General features: G+C 42.1%; 1 protein-coding gene, 1 long non-coding RNA gene and 6 other non-coding genes across 8 annotated transcripts; 5 read left to right on the forward strand and 3 right to left on the reverse strand.

Moving 5' to 3' along the window:
* Positions 1-3,559: 3,559 nt before the first annotated feature.
* On the reverse strand, positions 3,560-3,630 carry trnag-ccc (transfer RNA glycine (anticodon CCC)). Its single transcript has one exon. It is a non-coding gene; the product is annotated as a tRNA-Gly (tRNA).
* An 847-nt stretch (positions 3,631-4,477) lies between these two features.
* trnaf-gaa (transfer RNA phenylalanine (anticodon GAA)) lies at positions 4,478-4,550 on the reverse strand. Its single transcript has one exon. It is a non-coding gene; the product is annotated as a tRNA-Phe (tRNA).
* Positions 4,551-4,696: 146 nt separating this feature from the next.
* trnar-ucg (transfer RNA arginine (anticodon UCG)) lies at positions 4,697-4,769 on the forward strand. The gene has a single exon. It is a non-coding gene; the product is annotated as a tRNA-Arg (tRNA).
* Positions 4,770-5,260: 491 nt separating this feature from the next.
* Positions 5,261-5,334, forward strand: trnat-ugu (transfer RNA threonine (anticodon UGU)). The gene has a single exon. It is a non-coding gene; the product is annotated as a tRNA-Thr (tRNA).
* A 565-nt stretch (positions 5,335-5,899) lies between these two features.
* On the forward strand, positions 5,900-5,981 carry trnas-aga (transfer RNA serine (anticodon AGA)). The gene has a single exon. It is a non-coding gene; the product is annotated as a tRNA-Ser (tRNA).
* A 680-nt stretch (positions 5,982-6,661) lies between these two features.
* Positions 6,662-6,735, reverse strand: trnan-guu (transfer RNA asparagine (anticodon GUU)). The gene has a single exon. It is a non-coding gene; the product is annotated as a tRNA-Asn (tRNA).
* Positions 6,736-15,978: 9,243 nt separating this feature from the next.
* Positions 15,979-16,708, forward strand: LOC115056693 (uncharacterized). The gene is made up of 3 exons (XR_003841808.1): positions 15,979-16,035; positions 16,367-16,534; positions 16,657-16,708. It is a non-coding gene; the product is annotated as an uncharacterized LOC115056693 (long non-coding RNA).
* Positions 16,709-17,168: 460 nt separating this feature from the next.
* LOC115055115 (NLR family CARD domain-containing protein 3-like) lies at positions 17,169-23,965 on the forward strand (the record flags this gene model as incomplete). Its single annotated transcript, XM_029520591.1, has 6 exons — positions 17,169-17,367; positions 17,513-19,316; positions 19,714-19,887; positions 19,998-20,171; positions 21,641-21,687; positions 22,043-23,965. Coding segments are annotated over 6 exons (2,928 nt in total), but the record flags the coding sequence as incomplete, so codon positions are not given.
* Between the last annotated feature and the right edge of the window lie 924 nt (positions 23,966-24,889).

Genomic DNA, 24,889 nt, shown 5'->3' on the forward strand with positions numbered 1-24,889 from the left:
AATTTGGACAAAAATTAATAAATTTCTTCAGCTGAATTAGTGCATTTGTCACCAACGTTTCCCCAACTGGAGCACAGACTTCTGTTCTGAGAGCAGTAAGTGCTATTTGTTGGGGTAGTGTTGGTGATTTCAGAAGTCAATCACAAGTCAGCAAGTTTTATCAATGATATGGAGGGTGGGGGGTTAAGAAAGTAGTTAGAAAGTCACAAATGTAACCTTAAAGGGCATATTGCAGGTTAATGACCACATTGAATCAATGTTTAAAAAAATAATATAGGAAATGTTTTGATAAAGTGTCTCATACTGATAATATCCGTATATTTGCTGCACACAAACAGGACTGATGGTCTTTTGTCCCTCAGCTGAAAGGTGAACAAGGTAAAATGTCCACAGCAGAAGTCCTGCGGGGTTTTGTCACCGACAGACTCGCCGCCGCCTGCCGGGAGATCTTAGCGGCCGTGGACAGAATGGTAGCCGGATATGAGGAGGAGGCTTCGGGCTTCAGGCAGGAGATCGACCGGCAGAGGAGCCAGCTGGAGCTGCTGCAGCCCCGAGTCCTGATCCACAAAACAGGTCGGTTGTTTTTATGAGTGAGAAAGGCTGAGGACTGTATTTGGCAGATGTAGAATGAAGCAGCTGGAGGAATTACTGTGTTCATATTGTAGCTAATAAAGAGGATTCATTATTGAATCGTTTCCTCCAGATGTTCAGCAGCTGATGGTGAAAAAAGAGGTTCCTGCTGAGTTCACCTCCAGTCCGGATCCAGAGGATTCAGAGAGTCCAGTCCTTAAACAGGAACAGGAGGAGGACCAGGTACCAGGACTGGAGGAGACCAGGAACCCTGTGAGGCCGTTTCAGGTGAAGAGTGAGGATGAAGAGATGAATGAACCGGCCAGGAGCTGTGATCCACAGAGTCCTCTTCAACCAGATCCAGATCCAGAGGAAGAGGTCTCAGACTCCTCTGATACTGAAATCAGTGAGAATTATTCTAATGAAACCAGAGTGGCCCAGTCAGATGTGAAAATAGATGAAGGTGATGTAAATGTTAGAGGATGTGACAGCAGTGAAAAACCATTCAGCTGCCATGAGTGTGGGAAAACGTTTAAAAAAAAGTGGGATGTGATGATTCACAAGGTAGTCCACACAGGAGAGAGACTGTTCTGCTGTGATGTTTGTGGGAAAAATTTTTTGCAGAAGGCCCATCTTACGTTTCACATGGTAGTTCACTCAGAAGAGAGACCGTTTGGCTGCTCATTTTGTGGCAAAAGATTTAAGCGACGGGATATTCTAAAACTACACATGGTAGTCCACACAGAAGAGAAACCCTTCAGCTGTGATGTTTGTGGGAAAAGGTTTAAACTACAGAACGCCCTTAAATTACACATGGTAATCCACACAGAAGAGAAACCCTTCAGCTGTGATGTTTGTGGGAAAAGGTTTAAACAACAGAAAATCCTTAAAGCACACATGGTAGTCCACACAGGAGAGAGACCCTTCAGCTGTGATGTTTGTGGGAAAAGGTTTAAACTACAGAAAATCCTTAAAGCACACATGGTAGTCCACACAGAAGAGAAACCCTTCAGCTGTGATATTTGTGGCAAAAAATTTAAACTAAGGCGAAACCTGAAATTTCACATGGAGGCCCATACAGAGGGGAAACCGTTTGGTTGTGACAAATGTTAAGAAGAGAAAGACCGAAGCAGGTGACTGCAGGATCTTTGCTGGTTGACCAAAAGTAAACTGTAACATGTTTGCTAATTTGTTTTTACTTTTGCTTTGTTGTTTTTTGTCCTCACTCAGTTGTGTTTGAGTCAGTGACATATATACCAGAAAAAAAGGTTTTGTCAAAGAATTTCAATAAAACGCATAAAAAATGTTGACTTTTGTTCTGCTAATTCATCTTTATAGAAACATGTGTTTTTGTTTTTTGTTTTTTTTTTTTGCAATCAGAAATTATGTGACAATTTGTTGTATTATGCCTAAAATATGCTGTGATATGAAAATAATATAAACTGAAAATGGATTAAACCTGTAAGTTACTCACTTTATCAGAACTAAACTGTGATCCATTGTAGTTTTGTGTAAATGAGCATTGAGCATTATTTTCTAAATCATCGCTCAAAGTGAGACCTATGCTGTCGGTCTATCAACATATTTTCTACTTATTGTGACATACTTTGCTATAAAGTTCTAACAATGTTTGTCACTCTGTGATGCTGTTTTCTATGTATTCCATGAATGTTTTCAGATTTTATCATTCATAACAGACTCTGGCTGGCAGAAATGAGATCCACAGGTCACAGTAAGGTCACGGGGATGCTTTGGTACCGAAGAGAGCTCATAAAAATATCACTTGAGCAGAAAACAGGAACCAACAGAATGTCAAAAAAAAAAAAATCTGCATCATTGAAACATTCATTCATACGTGAGGACATCAAGTATATTGTGACACCCATGAATATGTGCTCACACTATACAGTTTAATTTCAGTTTTGGTGTGTTTATTGTGACAGCAGAGCCTTTTTTCAGTTAATTTTGGATATTTGAAGTCAATCCCTGATTTTCGCAACAAGGGGGCATCACCTCTGTAGTCAGTTGGTTTGACGAGGCTGCTATTCAACTCTCACCATCAGTGCAACACATTGCCTGTTGCCTGTCTCATCATTTTTCCGTTCTTTGGAGAACAGATTTAATCTGTCTACAAACCTGAAGCCAGGGTCTGTTCCATGAACACGACATGCTGATGTTCGCACAGTTGTGCTGTCCTTTTCCTCGACTTTGGTTTCACCAGAACCATGAAATATAGTTTGAGAGTTTGTGAGGTTGGATGCTGCACGCTGACTGGTTGTGTGTCCAGGATGCTTCAAGGACATCTTTCTGGTACTCTTTCCTCCTAACGTTTGGACGCAGCTTTGAGGAGACACAAAATGTGAGACATGTGGCATTAGTGCAGTGAAGCTAGCAGATGTATGTGGTTGTGTAGCCGAGCGGTCCAAGACGCTGGATTCTCCAGTGGCCACCGTCACTTTGAGTCACCAAAGTGGAAAAGATCCTTCTCGACGACAGTGTTGTGTTTTGCCTACATCTGAGCTGAAGATACAAATAAAATAATCTAAATCTGCTTTTATTTTGAAATGATTGTGTGGTGCGACAGCTCCTGTTCTTTCTGTAGCTCAAAGCGTTAAGGAGTTCAAACACAGCAAAACATGTTAAATGATAAAAATAAAGATTTGAAGAAGGAATGAAAATAAAAGTGATGAACTGTGGATGGCAGCCTGCTGTTGAACTGACTGAACAGCAATGCAGAAACCTTTAACTTGTTTCTCCGTCTTGTACAGCACACAGTGGAAATGACTTCTCATTGTTGCTTCCATGGCCTGGAAGTGGAACTTCATGAGACTGACACACTGCCTACTGCACCAACGAGGCCTGGAACCCAGAGTAAGTAAAAGAGGGAGATGGAGGAGAGCTGTCAGTGTTTCAGTATAAACATACAGTCCTGACCACTGTTGTATCCAGGCAGAGCTGACTGCTGCTTTTCATGGAGAGCAGTGACCATTGCATTGGCCGGGAATTGAACCCGGGCCTCTCGCATGGGAGGCGAGAATTCTACCACTGAACCACCAATGCTGACTGCACAGCCAAACCCACCTCCAATATGATGGCAATGCAGAGTAGAGCGTAGCATATTTCCACTTGTCACATGGAAGTAATTCAAATTCAATGAACAGTCTGCCTGTCAGGATGGCCGAGTGGTCTAAGGCGCCAGACTCAAGGTGAACTCCTTCCTGCACTAAAGCCTGTGGCTCCCTGTGGTAGGAATGGACAGCAGTTGTTGGACTAAAGATAACTCAGCTGTGACTGAATCATCTGTAGCTCAGTCAGTGGAGCATCAGAAAGGAGCAGCTGTTCTACTCCGAGTCTCTCCCAGGAGTCAAATTCAAATAATACAATAAATTCAATAAATCCCAGCACTTCCTTGTTGCTCAGGTCAGATGTTGTAGAAACAAACTACTTTGGGGTTTTCACAGCTGTAGGTTACACCTGTGAGACAGCTCAAAGCTGTGTCCAAAGGTTTGGAGGAGTGAATGGCAGAAAGATGTCTTTGAAGCCATTTGGACACACAAGCAGTCAGCGTGCAGCATTCAACCTCACAATATTTCATGTGGTTGTGGTTGAAAGACGAGGCCTGGGTCTAAAAAAAACTGCTTATCGCCCAACGTGGGGCTCGAACCCACGACCCTGAGATTAAGAGTCTCATGCTCTACCGGGCATGGGAAATCTCAAAACTGTGTCCAAATGTTTGGAGGAGAAAATGGAAGAAAGATGCGTTTGACAGCCTTTTGGACACACAAGCAGTCAGCGTGACCCATCCAACCTCACAATATTTCATGGTGTGGTTGAAAGAGGAGGGAAAATATTGGAAATGTAGGTCAAAGAAACCTGAGCTTGAACCTCACTCAGGTACAACCTCCAATGCCGAAACCCGGGATTGAACCAGGGACCTTTAGATCTTCAGTCTAACGCTCTCCCAGCTGAGCTATTTCAGCTGGCTGAGCCCACTAATGCAGGATGTTCTGTTCACCATCCACTTCTCCAAAGTCCCACAGTGAAGGCTTCAAATGCACATCTCTCACAGTGTTATCATGCCAAGAGAAAGAACTGACTGATTCTGACAATGAGACTGTGGCCCAGTGACCACGTGGCCTAATGGACAAGGCGTCTGACTTCGGATCAGAAGACTGAGGGTTCGAGTCCCTTCGTGGTTGGGAAGTTATGTATTACAGGTTATAACATATTTAATGGCTCTGGTGAAACCAAAGTGGAGGAAAGGGGCAGTGCAACTGTCGTAACATCAACATGTAGTGGCAGTGATCAGCAAGTTGATCAATGTAGAATGTAGTTTGTTATTTGCATCACTGCCTCAGCAGAGGTGGGTTTTGGGCCCAGCACTCTTCCACTGCTCCACTGCTGCTTCACACTCAGCTGTGAACCGATCCAATGAGTGCTGTCGTTCTCAGGCTGATGGTGCTGTCCAAATAGTTCCAGTCTTGTTGTTGCCTTGCTCCTAATGTTAGATGTTTCCTAATGTTTGCACATGGAAAATACAAACTACACATTACAGCAGTAGAGCTGAAAGAAAAGCAGCTTCTGTCAGAAGTGGGATTCAAACCCACGCATCAAGGGGAGAATGCAGAAAGACCTCAACTGCAGTATACTTCCATTACCAGATCCTCTGTATATACATCTCCTTCAGAGTGGTGCTGTGGCTTAGCTGGTCAAAGTGCCTGTCTTGTAAACAGGAGATCCTGGGTTCAAATCCCAGCAGTGCCTCATTCATAATGTAAGATGTTGTAGATAGACACTTATACATGGGAAGTGCATGTTCTACCACTGACCTGCATGGTCTGGCAGCATTCGCTAACCAGATAGCTTCTGAGCTCCTGCAACACTGATCTGTCTGATGAAGCCTTTTGGATGAGATGAGGACATTGATGATGCTGCTGAATTTAGGTCACCTGCACTTATGTCAACAGTCAGAGCTCCATACACAATAAGAGTACTGAAGAAAAATACTTTAAACATGAGCTCTGTGTCACATTCATGCAGCTTGTGTAGAAACAGTTCATTCCATCAGAATGAACCTTCACCTGTTTTGGTAACAGTTTGGTAACAGTCAAAGCTCCGTACACAACAACAGTCCTGCTTCTGTTTACCAAAAGGCTCCAAAGCCCACCCAGAGACCTGCTGTGTTTAGTTCACTTGTTGCTGTATCTCCAAAGAGCTGAAGTCTTGTGGAGAATGTGGGCATCGATCACAACAAGAAGGTGCCCTGTCCTTTGAGGAGGAAACTATCCAGGCTGGAAAATGTTGAGTCACGGGAGCTTTCCTACCTGTGGTTGTTGTGGCCGAGTGGTTAATGCGATGGACTAGAAATCCATTGGGGTTTCCCCGCGCAGGTTTGAATCCTGCCAACAATGTTTACTTCCTTTTATGGACCAAGTTTCCCATTTGGGGAGAGACACAGCTGAGTGCTGTTGTTAGGACTCATCTAAGCGGATGACAGCACTCACTGGTGCTCAGTTATCATTATCAAGGCCGGTGATAGGGACACACCTTTAGTTCCACTTCCAGGTCATGGAAGCAATAATGAGAAGTCATTTCTACTGTGTGCTGTGCTGAAATAGCTCATTTGGGGGAGCAAACAAAAGGACGCACAACAGCTGCTGAAACCCAGGATTGAAACAGGGACCTTTAAATCTTTAATGTAACGCTCTCCCAAACAGGCAGGATCTCTGTGAGACACAAAAGGAGCAACATTTAGGATAATTATAGCTTATTATAGAGCCCACACTTTAAGAACGGCGGCCCTATAAGCATCCAACAGCATCACTGAGTCAGGAGCAGCACAGTGACAACTGTACACATTACTGAGAAAGTGATAAATGACATTCTCCATCTATTTGAGTCAGTGAGGAAACATGCGAAGAGAAGAAACTGCTTGTTCTCCTTCAACAGTTTGATCTGAGGAAAAGTCACTTCCTCTTTTCAGGAATCAACTTCTACCATCTGTCCACTAGATGGAGATAACTGAGCATCAACTTAAAAATCCTCCAGTCTTCCATGTGTGAACTATAATACCAGTGAATTAAACAAAGATCGTCCCTGGGTGGGCTCGAACCACCATCCTTTCGGTTAACAGCCGAACGCGCTGACCGATTGCGCCACAGAGACATGATGACCAGTTCCTGTTACAGCCTAAAACCATAAACTGAACATGAATCCAGCACTCAGCGTTACAGCAGCACACCTCTGTTACTGTGGAGCTGTGTCTCTTTTCTACTTTATTATAGATGACAGAAAAAAACTCCAGATAAGAAGCAGCTGTACATGCAGTGACTAGTTCTCCTGCTCAGGTATCGTCTCTCAGGGCATCGTGTGTTGTCTTTGTGTGTTTTTGTGTCCGATGCTTCACAGCTCACAGGCCAAAGTACGTGCTGGCTTTCATGGCTCACATGTACAGATGAGTTACCTCAATGTAAGTATCATAGGTACAGCACACAGCTGAAACATTTACTGTTCAGGGTGGAATACGGCACCTCGCTCAGTGCTTGTCCAGGCAAGAAAAGGTTCAGCTGCCAGCTTGTTATATCAACAATGTGTCACATTCTAAAGCAAAGTACTGCTGGGACTTGAACCCAGGAGCTCTTGTATAGTAGACAGACACTTTGACCAGCTAAGCCACAGAACCACTCTGATGTACATGTATATACAGAGGATCTGGTGATGGAAGTGTAATGTGTATACTGCAGCTGAGGTTGATGGTAAAGTGGTTTGTTTTAATGTAGGACTCTGCATCTACCTGAACCTGTTTGACTGCAGATGTGCATTTTCATTTGGACCCCAGGAAGAGTAGCTGCTGCCTCAGTGACAGCTAACAGGGATCCTAACAAGTGATAAACAATAAACAGACATTTCCAATCGTCATCAGAACAGATAAAAAACTTTATGACATGGACCACTTAAGTTGGTGACAGATAGAACATCATGTTACTTGATGTTACTTCATTACATTTGAAAATTGTAAGGTTGGTGTATTTCATTGGCATTTTTTGGGGGGCAGGTGGGACTTGAAAATGAATCCTTGTCAGAAATGATTGAGCAATAAAGAACAACGATAAACGAGGGGAGAGGGGTGAACAACATTAATGGGCTGGAAAACTGTATCTGTCATAGAAGAAGACATTCATAAAGAGTTAAAGCAAATTCATTCAAAATGTCATACGAGGGGCTCGTTCGGGATTTGAAACTGGGAACTCTTGCACCCTGAGTGAGAATCATACCTGTACACCAACAAGACCTGGAAGGAGGAAATGTTGATAGTGTCCATGGTTTTGCACACCACAATTGTCATCCAACAACATAATATGACTTTTTTTGTTGTTTATGCCTTTATTGCTCACTGCTACAGTTAGTAAAATATAAAACACATATGAATTCTATTTTAATCTGTTCATTTTAAATTCCTGATCTGGTGGCAGCTGCAGCTTTTTTCTAATGTTAAAATGAATGAAGTCAGATCACAGACTGTTCTTTTGTTGATGTCTGGTCCTCTGCTCCAGGTGGAGAGTCCTTCAGTTTGTGGAGGATTTCAGTGAAAATAAAGGATGAGGTCGTGTTGTGTGTATAGTGGCAGCATAAAGACTGGGTCCCGCTGTCTTACTCAGGCTGAACTACAGCGTCTATTCACGGGGGCTTTGACCTGCTCCGTGTCCGACCTGGGCCGGTGCACCCCTCCTTAGACGACCTGGTGATCCCGGGCTCCCCCCGGAGCACCATATCGATACCGAACTTAGTGCGGACACCCGATCGACATAGTCCGCTGCAGCCCAGAGCTCCTGAGCTCAAACGCTCCTCCAGCCTCAGCCTCCCGGTAACTTGGATTACAGGCGCGCGCCACCGCACCCGGCGAGGGACACACTTCCTGATTCCGGACTTTTAGCTTTTATGTCAGTGACGTCACAAAAGGCAGCAGTGTTGAGCTTCGCAGCCTTGCTTGCGTTGAACTTCAGGAAGAAAACTAGGACGATATATCTTTAGCCCTCCTGGCATATTTATTTCAGACTTAACCTGGTATAACCTTCATAACCGAACATGTGCACGCACAGACAGACTGAATAAACAAATCGGGATGTGTCCCAAAACAAAAACCAATGGCATCCGTGCACAGCGCCACATCGTGGTGAACACGCAACACCACAATTGTACAACAACCATACATTCACACACAACAACTGAGTACATCTAATTGTATCTCTTAACAAGCAGCGCTTCAGACTCACACATCACTTCAAACCTTTGAGGAAGTGACACACAACTGTGAGGAGCACACGTGTTGACCGACACAGACGTGGTTTCAGAGACAAACAACATGGCAGTGAAGCGCACACTCTTATTTTGAAGGACAGTATTTTTTTGTCATGCTTTCTTTTATTCTTGTGAGTGTTAATATTGTAGGAAGGAATTGTACAGTTACAGATGTTGATGTTCAGGTTTAAAACATACACAAATGCCGGGAGGGAGGTCTGCGAAGCACCGGAAGTAGAATGCATATTTTATTTTGTAATCTCCATTTACCTTCTTGCGCTGCATATAACTTCCTCTTGCTCGCGACTCTCCTTCCAGAAAATTACGCATTTCTGATGCTCGTTGTATTTTTTTTTATCGTTTTTGTTGTGCAAATTGAACTAAGTTAGTTAAAAATACTTACAAATATGGTGTAATCACAGAGTTAAGTTGTAAAACTATATATTTTGTTATTTTCATGCATAATCTCGCCAATTAGAGGAGAAGTGGAGAAGCATGAGTTGCTCGGCTGCTACTTAGCTTATAACGCCAGAGTGTGCTATTGAGACTGGATGCTAACAGGAGCCATGTAGTGACTGTGTTCATGGTGTTACAGAGCACAGAGGGCATGTAGGAGAAAAACCTGTCAACACCTGTGAATGTTTCTTCTCCACAATGCAGGTATGTGAGTTTATGCAAGTTATTCTTTTTTAGTTTTCTTAGGTTGATGTACATTTTATTTAGTTGGGTTAGGGTTAGTTGTTTGTGCTCTTAAATAAAGCTGGTCCCTTCCGGGTACTTTTCCTGTGTGAGGGGAACAGATGAGCACAGGTGAGCCCCATGTGAGGGTCAAACTCACAGCTTTCATATAATGAGACTGCAACATCTAGGCCTGGAAGTCAGCTTAAGTAAGAGTGAGATGGAGGAGACCTGTCAGTGCTGCTTTTCATGTAGAGCAGCTCCGTTTTTTAAAAAGTTGGAGGAAAAAGTAACATTGCATTGGCCGGGAATCAAACTCGTGAAAGTACACATCATTCTGCAGTTCTCTATCAGCAGCAGCAGCAGCAGCAGCAGGTACAGCTCTGAGCTTCATCCTCTCCCTCTTCCCAAAACGGCCACAGTGTTCAAACTCACACAAGGAAACTGTTAGAAATTCGATGTAAAAAGTGTGACAGTGGCGTAACAAAGGTGGAGCTTATGTTTGCATCTGTGTGGGAAACAGCAAGAGAATAAATGAAAATAAAACAGGTTCTTGTGTGGCAGATGGAGATTCTCTCCCCCCTCCTCCTCACTCATCAATCCCATCAGCTATCAGGTGCCGCCCCTCTGTGTGTTTACGTGGATCCTCCGGTTCCTCTTCCTCACCTTCACAGTCCGGTGTGTCTGTGTGTTCTGCTGTCAGTGTCAGTGTGGCTCCCTCCTGGGACCTCTTGAATGCAGACCGGGTTTACGGTTTCCTGCTCAGGGCCCGTTTGGCCTGTTGTTGTGAGTTGGCAGTGCGCCCTCTCCTCCTCTCCTCCACTCTGTTTGAAACGGTCCTCTGCACAGTGGCTGTGCCTTCTGTGTTTCACAGCCATCAGCCTCCACCACCAACAGGCTGCTGTTTTGTTTGTCGTCTCCTGTCATGGCCGTGTGAGTGCTGGAGGTGAGGAGCCAAGTGCAGGAGCAAGTGGAAGCGGGTTGAAGGTGGTGGAAATATACATGTTTAATAAACAAAACCAAGACTTGGAACAGACATAAACATACATTCATGCACATACTTGTACTCAAAACAAGAAAAAACTGGAGCGAGTTAAAAAAAAAAAAAACAAGGCATGGCTCTCAGGGAAGTCTGAAATACAAACTGAATTTAACAAGACACAAGTAACACACATTAGGGCAGGGAAGGAAATAAACCAGCTGAGGTGGGAAACAACAAAGAAGGGAAGTAACCAAACAACACTGAGGGGAGACAAGACTTTCAAAATAAAGCTGAGTCAACAGAAACTGACTAACAGCTCACAGACTGACCCTGACCCTCTGGTCTCTCTGGCTGAACTGGTCTGGTTGCAGAGGACGTTCCAGAACCAAGCCATGTTTCAGTGGGTTTATTTATACCACCTGCTGTTAGTTGTTTTAGTTTGATTTAGTTAATGGTATTAAAACGTTCTTTTCATATTTGTTGTCTGGGAGTTGGTTGACATAGGCTCCACACAGGCACGTCCTCCAACCCCCCCTGGGTAATGTAAATTAGATTTTGTTTTGTTCATTGATTTGACTGGATAACTGTTAGTGTGTTCTTTTGTAATTTCTGTGAGGATTAGGGTGGGTGATTGTTTGACTTTATTTGGAAGAGCTTAGTTTTGATTGTTTATTTTTTGGGGTGTATTATTTGGGTTAGTTGGTGTGTGTCTTTTGTGAGTGTGTTACCTGCACCTGAACCTTTTTTCTTTGGTTAGTGATAATTGTGTTTCTCTGTTGGGCAGCAGCACCAGGGTGTGAACTGGTGGCAAGGCCGGGAATCACATTACTCGGAAATGAATTATATTTTTTGTGTTGGGTGTGTTTTAATTATTATTATAAAATTATTCTTGAATTTCCTCAAGAATTCTCAGTGGAAATGAGAAGCAGTTGTGCATGTCATGAACTGAAAGCTGTTAGTCTGTGTTAGTTCTGCTATGGGAAAGGTCATAAATGTACGCTATGATAGAATCAACACAAAGACGTCACACTGCACTGGTTTTCTTCTTTTCTCACCTGCCCAGCTCTACCTGCCTGCTGCACCCACCTAATCAGTTCTACCATCTTATTCCACTCATTTTCTGACAGATTATCTTTATCGTCATGCCAACCTGTCTCACATTCATTGCCAGACTGTTTGTTTGGATTTGATCCTGTCTGTCTCTGACCACATAACCTGATATATAACCAACACATCAGCAACAGACTGTTAGAGCTCCGCTGTTGAAGGGACAGATACACAAAATCATTCCTGCCACATTCAATCACACTGTACAATACAATCTGTACAATCTGTCTGACAGAGAAAAATCACATCTGTGATGTATAAAAACAAAATGACACCTTATGTGTCATTGCATTCTTATAGTTTGTGTAGTTATTGTATGTTTATAGTTTGTATTATATTGCATATATATTTTATTATTATTATTATTATTATTATTATCATGTTACATACTGTACAGTGAGTCTTGCTGCTGTGACATGACAATTTCCTACTCTGGGATCAAAAAAGTACATCTATCTGTCTATCTGACCACCATCTGTCTCTGACTCCTCTGACTGCTGGCCCCTCACCTCTCCCCTGTTTGCCTGGATTCCCTCAGCAGATGGGCTTCAGAATAAACTGTTGAACTGTTCCTCTTTGATCTCAGTCTGTGCTGTACTTGGGTTCAACCTAACACCCGTTACAGTCAGGATTGAAATTTTGTATCGTAGGGGGATATTACTTTGGTTGTAAAACAAGCCTGATTGTCTTGAAGTCTACGGGAAAATAGCAATACATGTAATTAGCAACAGCTACCTATCTGGCTATTTTCCTATCATACTTTCAGACTTTATGGTTCTGACAGGTGTCAACACTAGTGAACATTAATCAGGATAATTTACACTGAAGCTAAATACACTACAGCTAACTAATGTTAGCTAACTGATAGTACTATTCGTATTATATTCTTGAACACCACCACTTTTCAGAAGAAAATATTGAACTCTTCTACTCCACTACATTTAATTGACAACTTAAGTCGAAAACAAATAATTTAAAGATTTTGGCAACGTGTCAAAGAAACAATAAGACCTGTCAATAACAACTTTCTAATTGTGATGATTTAAAACACAAGTTGACACAATTTCCTTTCTGTGTGTCCTCAGGGACAGGCAGTAATGTGAAGATGACCCCTGACTATTATTACCAACCTTATCTGTCAGTATTTCCTCTGCAATTACTAGACCTTAACAAGCAAGTGGAAGGTTCAGAATCATTATGATACAGTCTGACTGATAAAGCTCAATTACTTCAATATATTCATTTCACTGTTTTATACATTTTTAAAGTGACTAGATCCTCATCTAACTTCCTCGACAGAAGTCCTATTAAAAGGACACAGCAGTCTCTGCACAGTCTTCATGTCTCCCTTTGGAGCAGCCTGAAGTTTTGTGGAAGAGGTAAACCAACAAAAACAGCAGAGTACAGCTGTGGACTGAAACAGGCTGAATGATAAAGGTTGTGTATGTCAGCTGCTTCCTTGTTGCTAAAGTCACGTGTCCCCCGGCCCCTCCCCCCTGTGTTCTGTCCCAGTGGGCGTGTCCTCTCTCCTAATGAGGCACACCTGTCCTGCATTTCCCGCCAATCAGCCCACATAGATTCCCTCCTCGGACTTCTCTTCAGTGCCGGAGTGTCCTGCTTCTTCTTATTGTTCCTGCTGCTCTCGTTCACTGTTTTTATTCGTGTTTTATTTCTTATTGTTATCGTCGTGTCTTTTCTCTGCCTCCGTTCAGGTTCTCCGGTGTCTCTCAGTCAGCCTCTCTCTTGGTTCCCTGTTTGTTCAGTCTCGCCTTTTGTTATCTCTCTCCTTTGTTAGTTTTTCAGAAAGTTGAGCTCAGTCTGTGTTTTCTCTTTTTGTTGGACTTTTGTAACCCTATCGGACTATTTCTGTTGGACTGTAACTGTAGATAAAGACTCGGTTTTACCGGATCTGGTTCTCCATCGGGGTCCTATTTTAGTGACCCGTAACACCTCGCTGACTAACAGCAGCAGTACAACAACAAACCAAAAACAGGTTGGAGCGGTTTTAATGTTTCATACTTTGGACTCTGAAGTTATGAGGATGTGACTTTTCCTCAGCTCAAACAGACACCAGGACTGATGAGGGAGAACAAGCAGCTTCTTCTCTTCACATGAAGCTGGAAAGTGTCAGAAAGTCTCCCTGAAGTGAGTTCAGCAGGTGAGAATCTGTAAATGTGTGAACAGGATCACTGTGATCACATTGTGTTGTTTCACTGTTTGACTGGACGGAGAACTTTTCTGGATGCTGATTGGCTGCTTTCAGATGTGTACAAATAATAGTTTCTCTTGGAGTGAAAGGATGATTTGAAGAAAAGTTGTATTAATGGCCATTAAACAAATCAACAGAGCACTGATCTTCACTGTGTGTCTGCCTGCATTTGTCGTCATACTTTGACACCACAGTTGTGCCAACTGACAGTTTAATGACAGAACTGGTCTGACAGCTCAGATAATGACTGAGGCGTTGTCTTTTGACTTATTTTTTTTATTTTTATTTATTTATTTTTTTAAGATCAACATCAATAATTATCACTGACACAGACAGACTTGTCTGCACTGAAACTGTATGATTTCTCAAACACAGTATAGTGAAAGTCATAGTAAAATAGGTGTAAGTTTTTTTTTTTTTGTTTTTTTTTCTGTAAATAAAACAGTTGTGCTGAATTCGAGAACAAATACAACTTTTGTGATTAAATGTAACATTTGACTACAAATCAATAGCAAAATGGTAGTGCTGATGTCACAGATAAAGTTGGTTTGCTTTGGTAATTATTTCTTCTGTTAATGAGCCAGGAGAGAACTAATGTCCTGTGATGGGTTAGTTGGAAAGAATCAGATCAGACAGCTCTGTAAATATCTAATGACCATGATTACTGAGATCAGACTGTAACTAAGACAATGACTCCACTTGTAAGTCTGATTTGTAATGAAGTCTACGGGACAATAACTACACTTAATTAGTAGCAGCTACCTCTCGGGATTATTTACTGTCTGACTTCCAGACTTTCAGGTGTCAACAATAGCAAACATTAAACGGGAAACAGAACTGGGAATTGTTATCTCCTGAGAATTGAACCAATATTAATGCAAAAATGACCACCACAGCTTCACAACAATGGAAGGACATGGAAACAGTCTTTTTTTTTTTTTTTTTTTTTTTAAGACCAAATCAAAACTCCAAATTTTTAATTTAAACATTTTTGTAACATGTCAGACATGTAAAATATAATACCTGTCACAAATGACTTTGATTGTGATGATTAAAAAAAAATGTAGCATAATTTCTTTTGTGTGTTCTCAGGGATAGGCAGAAATGTGAAGACAACCCCTGATTACCAATTATCTGTTAATATTTTATCTGTAATTTAGTAGAGAACAGTTTCTTCACTTAATTCTTGTTCTAATATAAAGGAAGATTCACTGAGTAAAGTCAAGAAATTTCAAATTTAAATTCATATTTATTTATTTATTTATTTTTAAAGTTGCCTAAATGATCACAAATAATACATCTAAGTGAAAACCTATTTTGTTTTTAACAACTTTAATGATGAAGTTGATTTCCTTGAACTGGTGTGCAGTGTTACAGTTGAGCCATGACAGAACAAACTTTGGATGAACTTGACTGAAAGAATTCAGCTCTTACTGTTAATTATGCACACTGAGTATTCCCAGATGAAGCCATCTAAGGTTTAAGGCAGCACACCTTGAAACGTGACATGAATTAAATCAAAGCACCATCACTACATCTCACAGTCAGATACCACCATCTAGTGGACAGAAAGAAGAAGCACCATCAGATCTGAGATGCATTTCTCTGAAACTTCCTAATTACTGACAGATCAGACTGATTGCTATGTGATGTTGCGGAGGCACAGTAGAAACAAATGTTTAAGGTGCATCCTGAACATCAGATGAGAGAACCACCTCCTCTGGTCTGGGGTTTTTATGACAGGTCAGACTGGTTTAGTTGTAACTTTTTTTTTCCCCCTCTTGGCTTCTGAAGGAATCATTTGGCCCTCAAATTTACTTTATTAAAATTAAATCAAAAAGTAAATGGTGATCTGAGTTTGTTTGAAATAAAGTGTTAATGCCAATGTATAACATTGCAGATTGGAATTAACATGAATCAGGAATGTTCTCTGTTTATAACACAATCTGACTGAAATCAACACAGAGAAAAGTCAGTTTGTTTGAAGTTAAAGGCTGAAGTTCGTGATATATTAGTGACAGTAATGCTGATTGTGTCCTGTGATGTAAATCCTGTTGTAATGTTTTGTTTTGTTGTTTTTGTGTGAAGGTGGAGGCTCAGCTATGAATCAGTGTGAGGACAGAGAGGAGGGAGCCCCTCCCTCTAAAACCACTCTGTGTGGGGAACATGAGAGTCAGACCAAAGCTCAGAGGTGAGATGAGGATCTCTAACTGTCCATCTGTCAGAGCTCAGCACTCAGATCACTGTGCCATCATTATTCACGCTCACTGTAATTTAGATTTTTTTTAGTCCTGAACTTTTACTGCTCCAGTTTTTGGTTTTTTTTTTGCCCTTGTCTCCATTGGGAGCTCAACCAGGCCGTGGAGATTCATTCATTAATTAATATTCGCCATGTAAATGTCATTAGAATGAACAAATATATTTCACAATAAAATTATCTCAGCTGATTTATTTTAAACTGATAATTTGCTGGACATTTTCTTGGTGGTTAAGTCTTCTAATGTCAGCACTGTTTCTATCAGCAACCAGACGTCAAGACCAGATTCTCCTGAACTGAGCTGTGTGTCCATGAAGAGTGATCAGTCTATGGATCGTCCTATTATGTTTAAGGAAGGACAACAGTCTGCTGTATCCAGCTGTGTGTCCATGAAGAGTGATCAGTCTATGGATGATTTTATCAAAGAAAAAAGGTAAAAGCTGATCATTTGTTGTTGTTTGACTCATTAAAGGTATCAAAGCTTGTCTATCAGTTTCTCTGCTGTTCATAGAAAACTCCTGGAACAAACTGTGTGTTTGTGTCTTTTCTCCTCAGAGTTCAGTCTGACAAACATCATCACACAGACCTGGACTCCATATTTATGGTGTGTAAATGTTCATCCAGTGACTACAACAGACACCAACAAAGACTTGAGTTTGAAGCTGCACTCTTTAGACCAGTAGAGCTTTACTCTGTGACAGACAGGAGTTGAATTGGGATTGAACAGGTTTGGGGTGGGAGAGAGTGGGAGAGGACTGGGAGTTGTAGTTCACCACAGAGCAATAATCCATCAGCCTCAACAGATATGTTCTGTATGAATATGGTCTGTTGGAGACTTTTGGAAAACATTTCTGCTCCTTCTTGTTCATCTACAGTGAATCTGAAAGAAAAGTTTATTTAGTTGTTTTCCAGATAATTTGAGCTGTGACTTAAAAACAAAGACCAAAGTTCAGATTCAGTCCTGGACCTCCATGGACTCTGTCTCTACAGGGTTTAAAGATGGAATAATTCATCAGTGAACTAGTGAACCAGTTACACAGGATGTTATTGTGTTCCAGCTGCTGGAGGAGAACATCGTCTGTTATGTGAAGAACGAGCTGAAGAAAATCAAAAGGAGTCTGAGTCCAGATTACCCACAATTCATCAAGAATGAGGATGATGAGGTGGAGGAAGAGCAGAGGAGGAGCAGAGAGGCATTTCTGAAGATCACAGTGAACTTCCTGAGGAGGATGAAGCAGGAGGAGCTGGCTGACTGTCTGCAGAGCAGTAAGAGGATTTAACATGATGGATCAATTAGACATTTGCTGAAGTCTCAGGAGATTGAGAGAAATATGATCATATTCTTATTTTTTAGAAGTAAACATCAACCTTGTAATTTATCTTTAATCTTAAATGCATTTCACCCATTCAGAGTTTATTGCACCAATTTGTTGGCGTAAACTCAAATCTGGCCTGAAGAAGAAGTTCCAGTGTGTGTTTGAGGGGATCTCTAAAGCAGGAAACCCAACCCTTCTGAATCAGATCTACACAGAGCTCTACATCACAGAGGGAGGGACTGGAGAGGTCAATGAGGAACATGAGGTCAGACAGATTGAAACAGCATCCAGGAAACAGGACAGAGCAGAAACAAGCATCAGACAAGAAGACATCTTTAAACCCCCACCTGGAAGAGACCAACCAATCAGAACAGTGATGACAAAGGGAGTGGCTGGCATTGGGAAAACCGTCTTAACACAGAAGTTCACTCTGGACTGGGCTGAAGACAAAGCCAACCAGGACATAGAGTTCACATTCCCCTTCACCTTCAGAGAGCTGAATGTGCTGAAAGAGAAGAAGTTCAGCTTGGTGGAACTTGTTCATCTCTTCTTCACTGAAACCAAAGAAGCAGGAATGTGCAGCTTTGATCACTTCCAGGTTGTGTTCATCTTTGACGGTCTGGATGAGTGTCGACTTCCTCTGGACTTCCACAACACTGAGGTCCTGACTGATCCTACAGAGTCCACCTCAGTGGACGTGCTGCTGACAAACCTCATCAGGGGGAAACTGCTTCCCTCTGCTCGCCTCTGGATAACCACACGACCTGCAGCAGCCAATCAGATCCCTCCTCAGTGTGTTGACATGGTGACAGAGGTCAGAGGGTTCAGTGACCCCCAGAAGGAGGAGTACTTCAGGAAGAGGTTCAGACATGAGGAGCAGGCCAGCAGGATCATCTCCCACATCAAGACCTCACGAAGCCTCCACATCATGTGCCACATCCCAGTCTTCTGCTGGATCACTGCTACAGTTCTGGAGGAGGTGTTGAAGACCAGAGAGGGAGGAGAGCTGCCCAAGACCCTGACTGAGATGTACATCCACTTCCTGGTGGTTCAGTCCAAACTGAAGAAGGTCAAGTACGATGGAGGAGCTGAGTCAGATCCACACTGGAGTCCAGAGACCAGGAAGATGATTGAGTCTCTGGGAAAAGTGGCTTTTGAGCAGCTGCAGAAAGGAAACCTGATCTTCTATGAATCAGACCTGACAGAGTGTGGCATCGATATCAGAGCAGCATCAGTTTACTCAGGAGTGTTCACACAGATCTTCAAAGAGGAGACAGGGCTGTACCAGGACAAGTTCTTCTGCTTCGTCCATCTGAGTGTTCAGGAGTTTCTGGCTGCTCTTCATGTCCATCTGACCTTCATCAACTCTGGAGTCAATCTGATGGCAGAAAAACAAACAAGAACTCAAAGGTCTAAACTAATAAGGATTGGATCTAAAACAACACGTCTCTACCAGAGTGCTGTGGATGAGGCCTTACAGAGTCCACATGGACACCTGGACTTGTTCCTCCGGTTCCTTCTGGGTCTTTCACTGCAGACCAACCAAACTCTCCTACGAGGCCTGGTGACACAGACAGGACGTCCCTCAAAGACCAATCGGGAAACAGTCCAGTACATCAAGACAAAGATCAGTGAGAATCTGTCTCCAGAGAAAAGTATCAACCTGTTTCACTGTCTGAATGAACTGAATGATGGTTCTCTGGTGGAGGAGATCCAACAGTCCCTGAGATCAGGACGTCTCTCCACAGATAAACTGTCTCCTGCTCAATGGTCAGCTCTGGTCTTCATCTTACTGTCATCAGAAAAAGATCTGGACGTGTTTGACCTGAAGAAATACTCTGCTTCAGAGGAGGCTCTTCTGAGGCTGCTGCCAGTGATCAAAGCCTCCAACAAAGTTCTGTATGTGCAAATCAACTGAATATTTTTATTTTGTTGAGACTCAAAAACATGTTTGTTGTCACTCATCTTATCTTATCACTAATCTTATTTTGTTGATTCCTCTTCAGACTGAGTGGCTGTAACCTCTCAGACAGAAGCTGTGAAGCTCTGTCCTCAGTCCTCAGCTCCCAGTCCTCTAGTCTGAGAGATCTGGACCTGAGTAACAACAACCTGCAGGATTCAGGAGTGAAGCTGCTGTCTGCTGGACTGAAGAGTCAACAGTGCAGACTGGAAGGACTCAGGTTAGGTTATGTCTGTTCTGCATTAATAATTTATAGATATGCTTTTTTCCTTTAAATATTTTGTTTTTGACAACAGTTTTTTTGTTTGTACTTTTTCTCCTGTAATTCTTTTTCAGACTGAGTGGCTGTAACCTCTCAGACAGAAGCTGTGAAGCTCTGTCCTCAGTCCTCAGCTCCCAGTCCTCTAGTCTGAGAGATCTGGACCTGAGTAACAACAACCTGCAGGATTCAGGAGTGAAGCTGCTGTCTGCTGGACTGAAGCGTCCACACTGTGAGCTGGAAGGACTCAAGTTAGTATACACCAGTTTTATATTAACTTTCGTGTGAAATTCCTGAAATACTGAATGTGTGAAGTTTTTTTTTTTTTTTTTTTTTTCTTCCTCCTGTAATTCCTCCTCAGACTGAGCCTCTGTAACCTCTCAGACAGAAGCTGTGAAGCTCTGTCCTCAGTCCTCAGCTCCCAGTCCTCTAGTCTGAGAGATCTGGACCTGAGTAACAACAACCTGCAGGATTCAGGAGTGAAGCTGCTGTCTGCTGGACTGAAGAGTCCACACTGTGAGCTGGAAACTCTCAGGTCAGAGTTCATGTTTATGGCCAGACTTCTTGCATATTTGTATGATCTTTCATTAAATGAGATAAAATTACTAAATTTTGGAGATTATGAAAAGCTTCTTGCTCCATAATGGTTCGGTGATTTGATTCACCACCTGGAGAACACACTCAATGAAACAAATCAAACACACACACACGCACGTTGTTTTCAGCCAACAGGTGCATGCTGGGTCATGCTGGTGTCCTCCTGGTGAATCCTCCAGTGGTGACTTCTGTGTTCACTGAGGATCATTTCCTTTTAGGGAGGTGGACACAACCTTTCTGCTGCTTTTGGCATCTGTCACAGTTGTGATGATGGAGTTCTCATTCAGGAAAATATTTAATGGGCTCAAAGACACCAGAGGTTGAGTGGACTGCTGATATGATGCTCTGTGGATGAATGAACCTGGTTGAACAGAGAGCAGAATCAATGCATCACTATACTGTGTTTGTGTAACTGAGACAGTAACTGTGTCTTCACTGTGGTGGCAAAAAGTTGACTAAGATCTTGGAAAAAGAATCAACACATGTCAGCTGCCCTTAAGTTAAATAGCATTCAGAATTGACTCACACACATATGGTTGTATAGAAAGGAAGCGAACCTATATATATATATATATATATATATATATATATATATAAATATAAAATAAATAAAAGGGGGTTAATAGACAAAATGTATGGTGTTAGCATAATTCTCATAACAATCTCTCCTGCTGCGACAATCACCTTAAACAGTCACTTTCTCATCGAACTAGTAGAACAGTGTATGTAGAATTTTTCCATCACATTACTTTAATCAGTGTGTTTGTGGTTCAGCTGTTGTTACTCTCTGTTTTCTCTCAGTGTTTCTTTGTTCTGCTGATTCTTTAAAAAGTGGCAGCTTATTTAATTAATGCATTCATGAGCGCTTGTTGTTCCTGCTGCAGTGTCTAAAAACCCGATTCTATATTATTGATCACTTCTGGTCTTTATCTGAGTTATTTTCTGTTTAATTGTAACTGCACTAATGAAAGTGGTTAAATTCTATATTCAGCTTACTGCAGAGTCATCAGAGTGTCTGTTTATAGAAAAGGAAAGTTTTGTTTTGGACATAAGAGTACATTGAAGTGGAGCAGCTGGCATGTTGTTCTGCTAATGTAGAAAGTGAAACCACATTTTTATTCAATAGTTCTTTTATCTGTCATCTTCTTCATATAACATGTTTTGTGTGTGTGTTCAGTCTGTCAGGATGCCTGGTCTCAGAGGAAGGCTGTTCTTCTCTGGCCTCAGCTCTCAGCTCCAACCCCTCCCATCTGAGAGAACTGGACCTGAGCTACAATCATCCAGGAGACTCAGGAGTGAAGCTTCTGTCTGCTGGACTGGACACTCTCAGGTCTGGACAGCTCTGAGGAACTCTGCTTCATGTTTGATGGTGGATCAAGTTGATCCTGACTCTGTTTCTTCCTCCAGGGTGGACCATGGTGGACCACAGAGACTGAGACCTGGTCCGAGGAAGTGTGAGTGTGTTTTCACTTTGATTCATGAAAACTCAGCTGCTCATGTTACACTAGATTTTTACATTTCTGACTGAAGTACAAAGATGAGTTTCATTTAGGATCAACACTTCATGTGTTTATTGATGTGGATCTCCATCAGCCGTCATCTTTGACTCCACAGCAGAAAAAAAGCAGAACATTGCTGACATCTTGACTCTGTTGATGTTGTAACTGGATTGTTGGCTTTTCATTTAAATGTAGTCAAACATTATTCACAGGTGATGAAATGTAAGTTTGAATGATTCACTTTCAGTAAAGTTGTTGATAAATGAACAGATGATAAACTGCAGCTGTTGTTTCTTATTCTCTCCATCAGATGTCTGTGAACTGGAACTGGACACAAACACAATCCACAGAAACCTAAAACTGTCTGACAACAACAGGAAGGTGACACATGTAGAAGAGGATCAGTCATATCCTGATCATCCAGACAGATTTGATATCTTTCCTCAGCTGCTGTGTAGAAATGGTCTGACTGGTCGCTGTTACTGGGAGGTCGAGTGGAGAGGACTGGTTTATATCTCAGTGAGCTACAGAGGAATCAGAAGGAAAGGACACAGTGATGACTGTTTGTTTGGACAGAATGATCACTCCTGGAGTCTGTTCTGCTCTGATGATAGTTACTCGGTTTGGCACAACAACAGAAGAACGTCCCTCTCCTCCTCCTCTGTCTCTCACATAGTAGCAGTGTATGTGGACTGTCCTGCTGGCTCTCTGTCCTTCTACAGAGTCTCCTCTGACTCACTGATCCACCTCCACACCTTCAACACCACATTCACTGAACCTCTCTATCCTGGGTTCTTGATCTGGTCTGGTTCTTCGGTGTCTCTGAGAAAGTTGTACTGAAGGAGATGTGAAACTAGAAACTGAGACACTTCACTGTTGGCTTCACTTCTCAGCTGTGGAGTCTCCGTCAGTTACATATTGGAGACAGATCTGGATTTAATGTCTAAATCTCAGTGTGTTACTGAAACTCCATCAGCCTGCACACTCATTACTTTTCCTTTGTGTTTTGGTTGTCTTCTGTAACTGAGAATTTTTGCTTCAAGAGTGAAAAGGGAAGAAAAGATGCGATGGCTGGATCCACAATGAGATCTGAACTTCTCAGCATCAGAATGAGGCAAACATGGACCAGAAGAACCGTTCAGTTCCTTCAAGAGAATCATCAGGAACTCAGTTCATCATGACAGCAGTCATCTGCTGTTCCAGCCTGTCTGGCTATCATCAAATGATTAACACTGGAGGCCGAGGAGGTGGAGTTTATTCGTAAATGCATTCTAACAAGCTGTAAATTGTTAAAATATTCCATCATATTATAGTATTAGATACTAACATATTCATACATGTTATATATAAGTTCTGTTATGAACCCAAACAGGTTATTTCTTGGTGTTGGTTCTTGGTTAGTAGCTCCGTCATTCTCAGTGATACTGTTGGACCCAAAGACGGTTAAAAACAGTTTGCCCTTCTTTGGTCAGCTGAACTGCCCCATTCACCCAAAAAACTAGTTCAGCCTGTTTGGCTGTTTTTTAATAAAATCTGATAAAATCTTTTCACTCACAGTCAGAACAGCAGAGCTCTGGGAGGGAGTTTACATGGACTGCTGTCAGATACATTACTGAGCTTTTGTTCAAAGACTTTACCGGCTTTCTCTCATCTGGCGCCGGTGGAAGGATATGAAGTGTCTGCTCTAACCAAACATCGAACACAGGCTTTGAGGGAGTGATGGGAAACACTTTTCCTTCATCTGACTCCAGTTTTTATGAGTCACTCACCAAAGTCAATCGGTCATTTGAGTCACTGAGTCAGTGCACACACAAGCTCCTCCCAGTCCCCACTGACTTAGATGAAGCTTTGAAATTGTCCTGTTTTTCCTTTCATTCAATTTAAACATATTCTCTATATAATAATTCTTATCTCGAATAATTATTTTTACCCACATGTGGCAAAAATTATTCAGTCAAATAACTGTGCTGAAAGAGCAGACCTCAACAGAGGACACTGCAGCAGAGTAGTTTATTTTCTGAAAGGATCATTCTTCTGAAGCGTACTAAATGACCTTTGTGAGACAAACATAATATCCTATTTGAATCTGAGTGTCTGTGGATGGTGATGAGCCCTGGGTGGGGAATATTTTCTTGTTTATATTTGTTGTTTTAATGTGTAAAGCACTTTGTGCAACATTATTCTTTTGTTTGCAAAATGCTGTATAAATAAAGTTTAAATGATTGATTGCTATCATACAGTCCAATAATGTTCTAGCGGAGTCGTGCAGCAGACTCTCAGCTCAGTGTGTGAATGTGCTGCTGCTGAACTGGGACTCATGAGTTCCACTCTGAACCAATGAGTCATGAATCATGAGTCTGACTGTGAACCAGTCTACAGTATGTGCTGTGGGTGAGTGACAGCTCATAGCGGGGAGGGAAAGGGAGTGAAACAGCAAACCAGAGCTGCTGCTTTTCCTCCTTCTTTCTATATGAACATGAGCACCATGATGCACACTGCTGTGTTCTCATATCAAGCTCATGTTCACCTTCTTTCTTTCACAGGGAGAACATGAAAGAAGCTGAAGCTGAACTCAGCCTTCCAACTTTAGTGCTCCGTGTCACAGACTGATCCATTTTCTGACGTTATAGTCCACACCAGGCTGCAGCCTCTCTGTGTGACACTTTGTTCATCATTATTTTCACACTTTAGTTCCTGCTTCTTTTCATTTAGGCTCCATGTAGGCTGTTCATGATGACTTTGTTTGTGTGTGGCTGTTTTCTTCTGAATGTGGGATCTCTGTCTGAATGAAAGTTTCACAATCACTGCCTCAGACTGCATTCAGAAGGAATTGTTGAAGTCATAGAAGCTGAAGAGTTGATGATCAGAGGCTGACAGCTAAAGGAAGCTAGAATGCACACTGCTCTCTGACAGAGTCGGCCTCCCTCCACATTTAGGAGGCTTTTTCACTTCTTACAACAGCTGACAAAGGGCTCATCTGGGATTTGAACCCCGGACCTGTCACACCCTGAGCCAGAATCATCCTGATTGTTCCTGGAATGGTTTGGTTAGTCAGAGTGTGTCTGTGTGTGTTCTTGTCTCTCTGAGTGGTTGGAAATGAAAATGGAGATCGGTAGAAGCAGATGACTCTGAGGATGAATGAATGTTTCACTGACAT

Source organism: Echeneis naucrates, chromosome 2 (genome assembly GCF_900963305.1).
Source record: "Echeneis naucrates chromosome 2, fEcheNa1.1, whole genome shotgun sequence".
In the NCBI taxonomy this organism is placed as follows: domain Eukaryota; kingdom Metazoa; phylum Chordata; class Actinopteri; order Carangiformes; family Echeneidae; genus Echeneis; species Echeneis naucrates.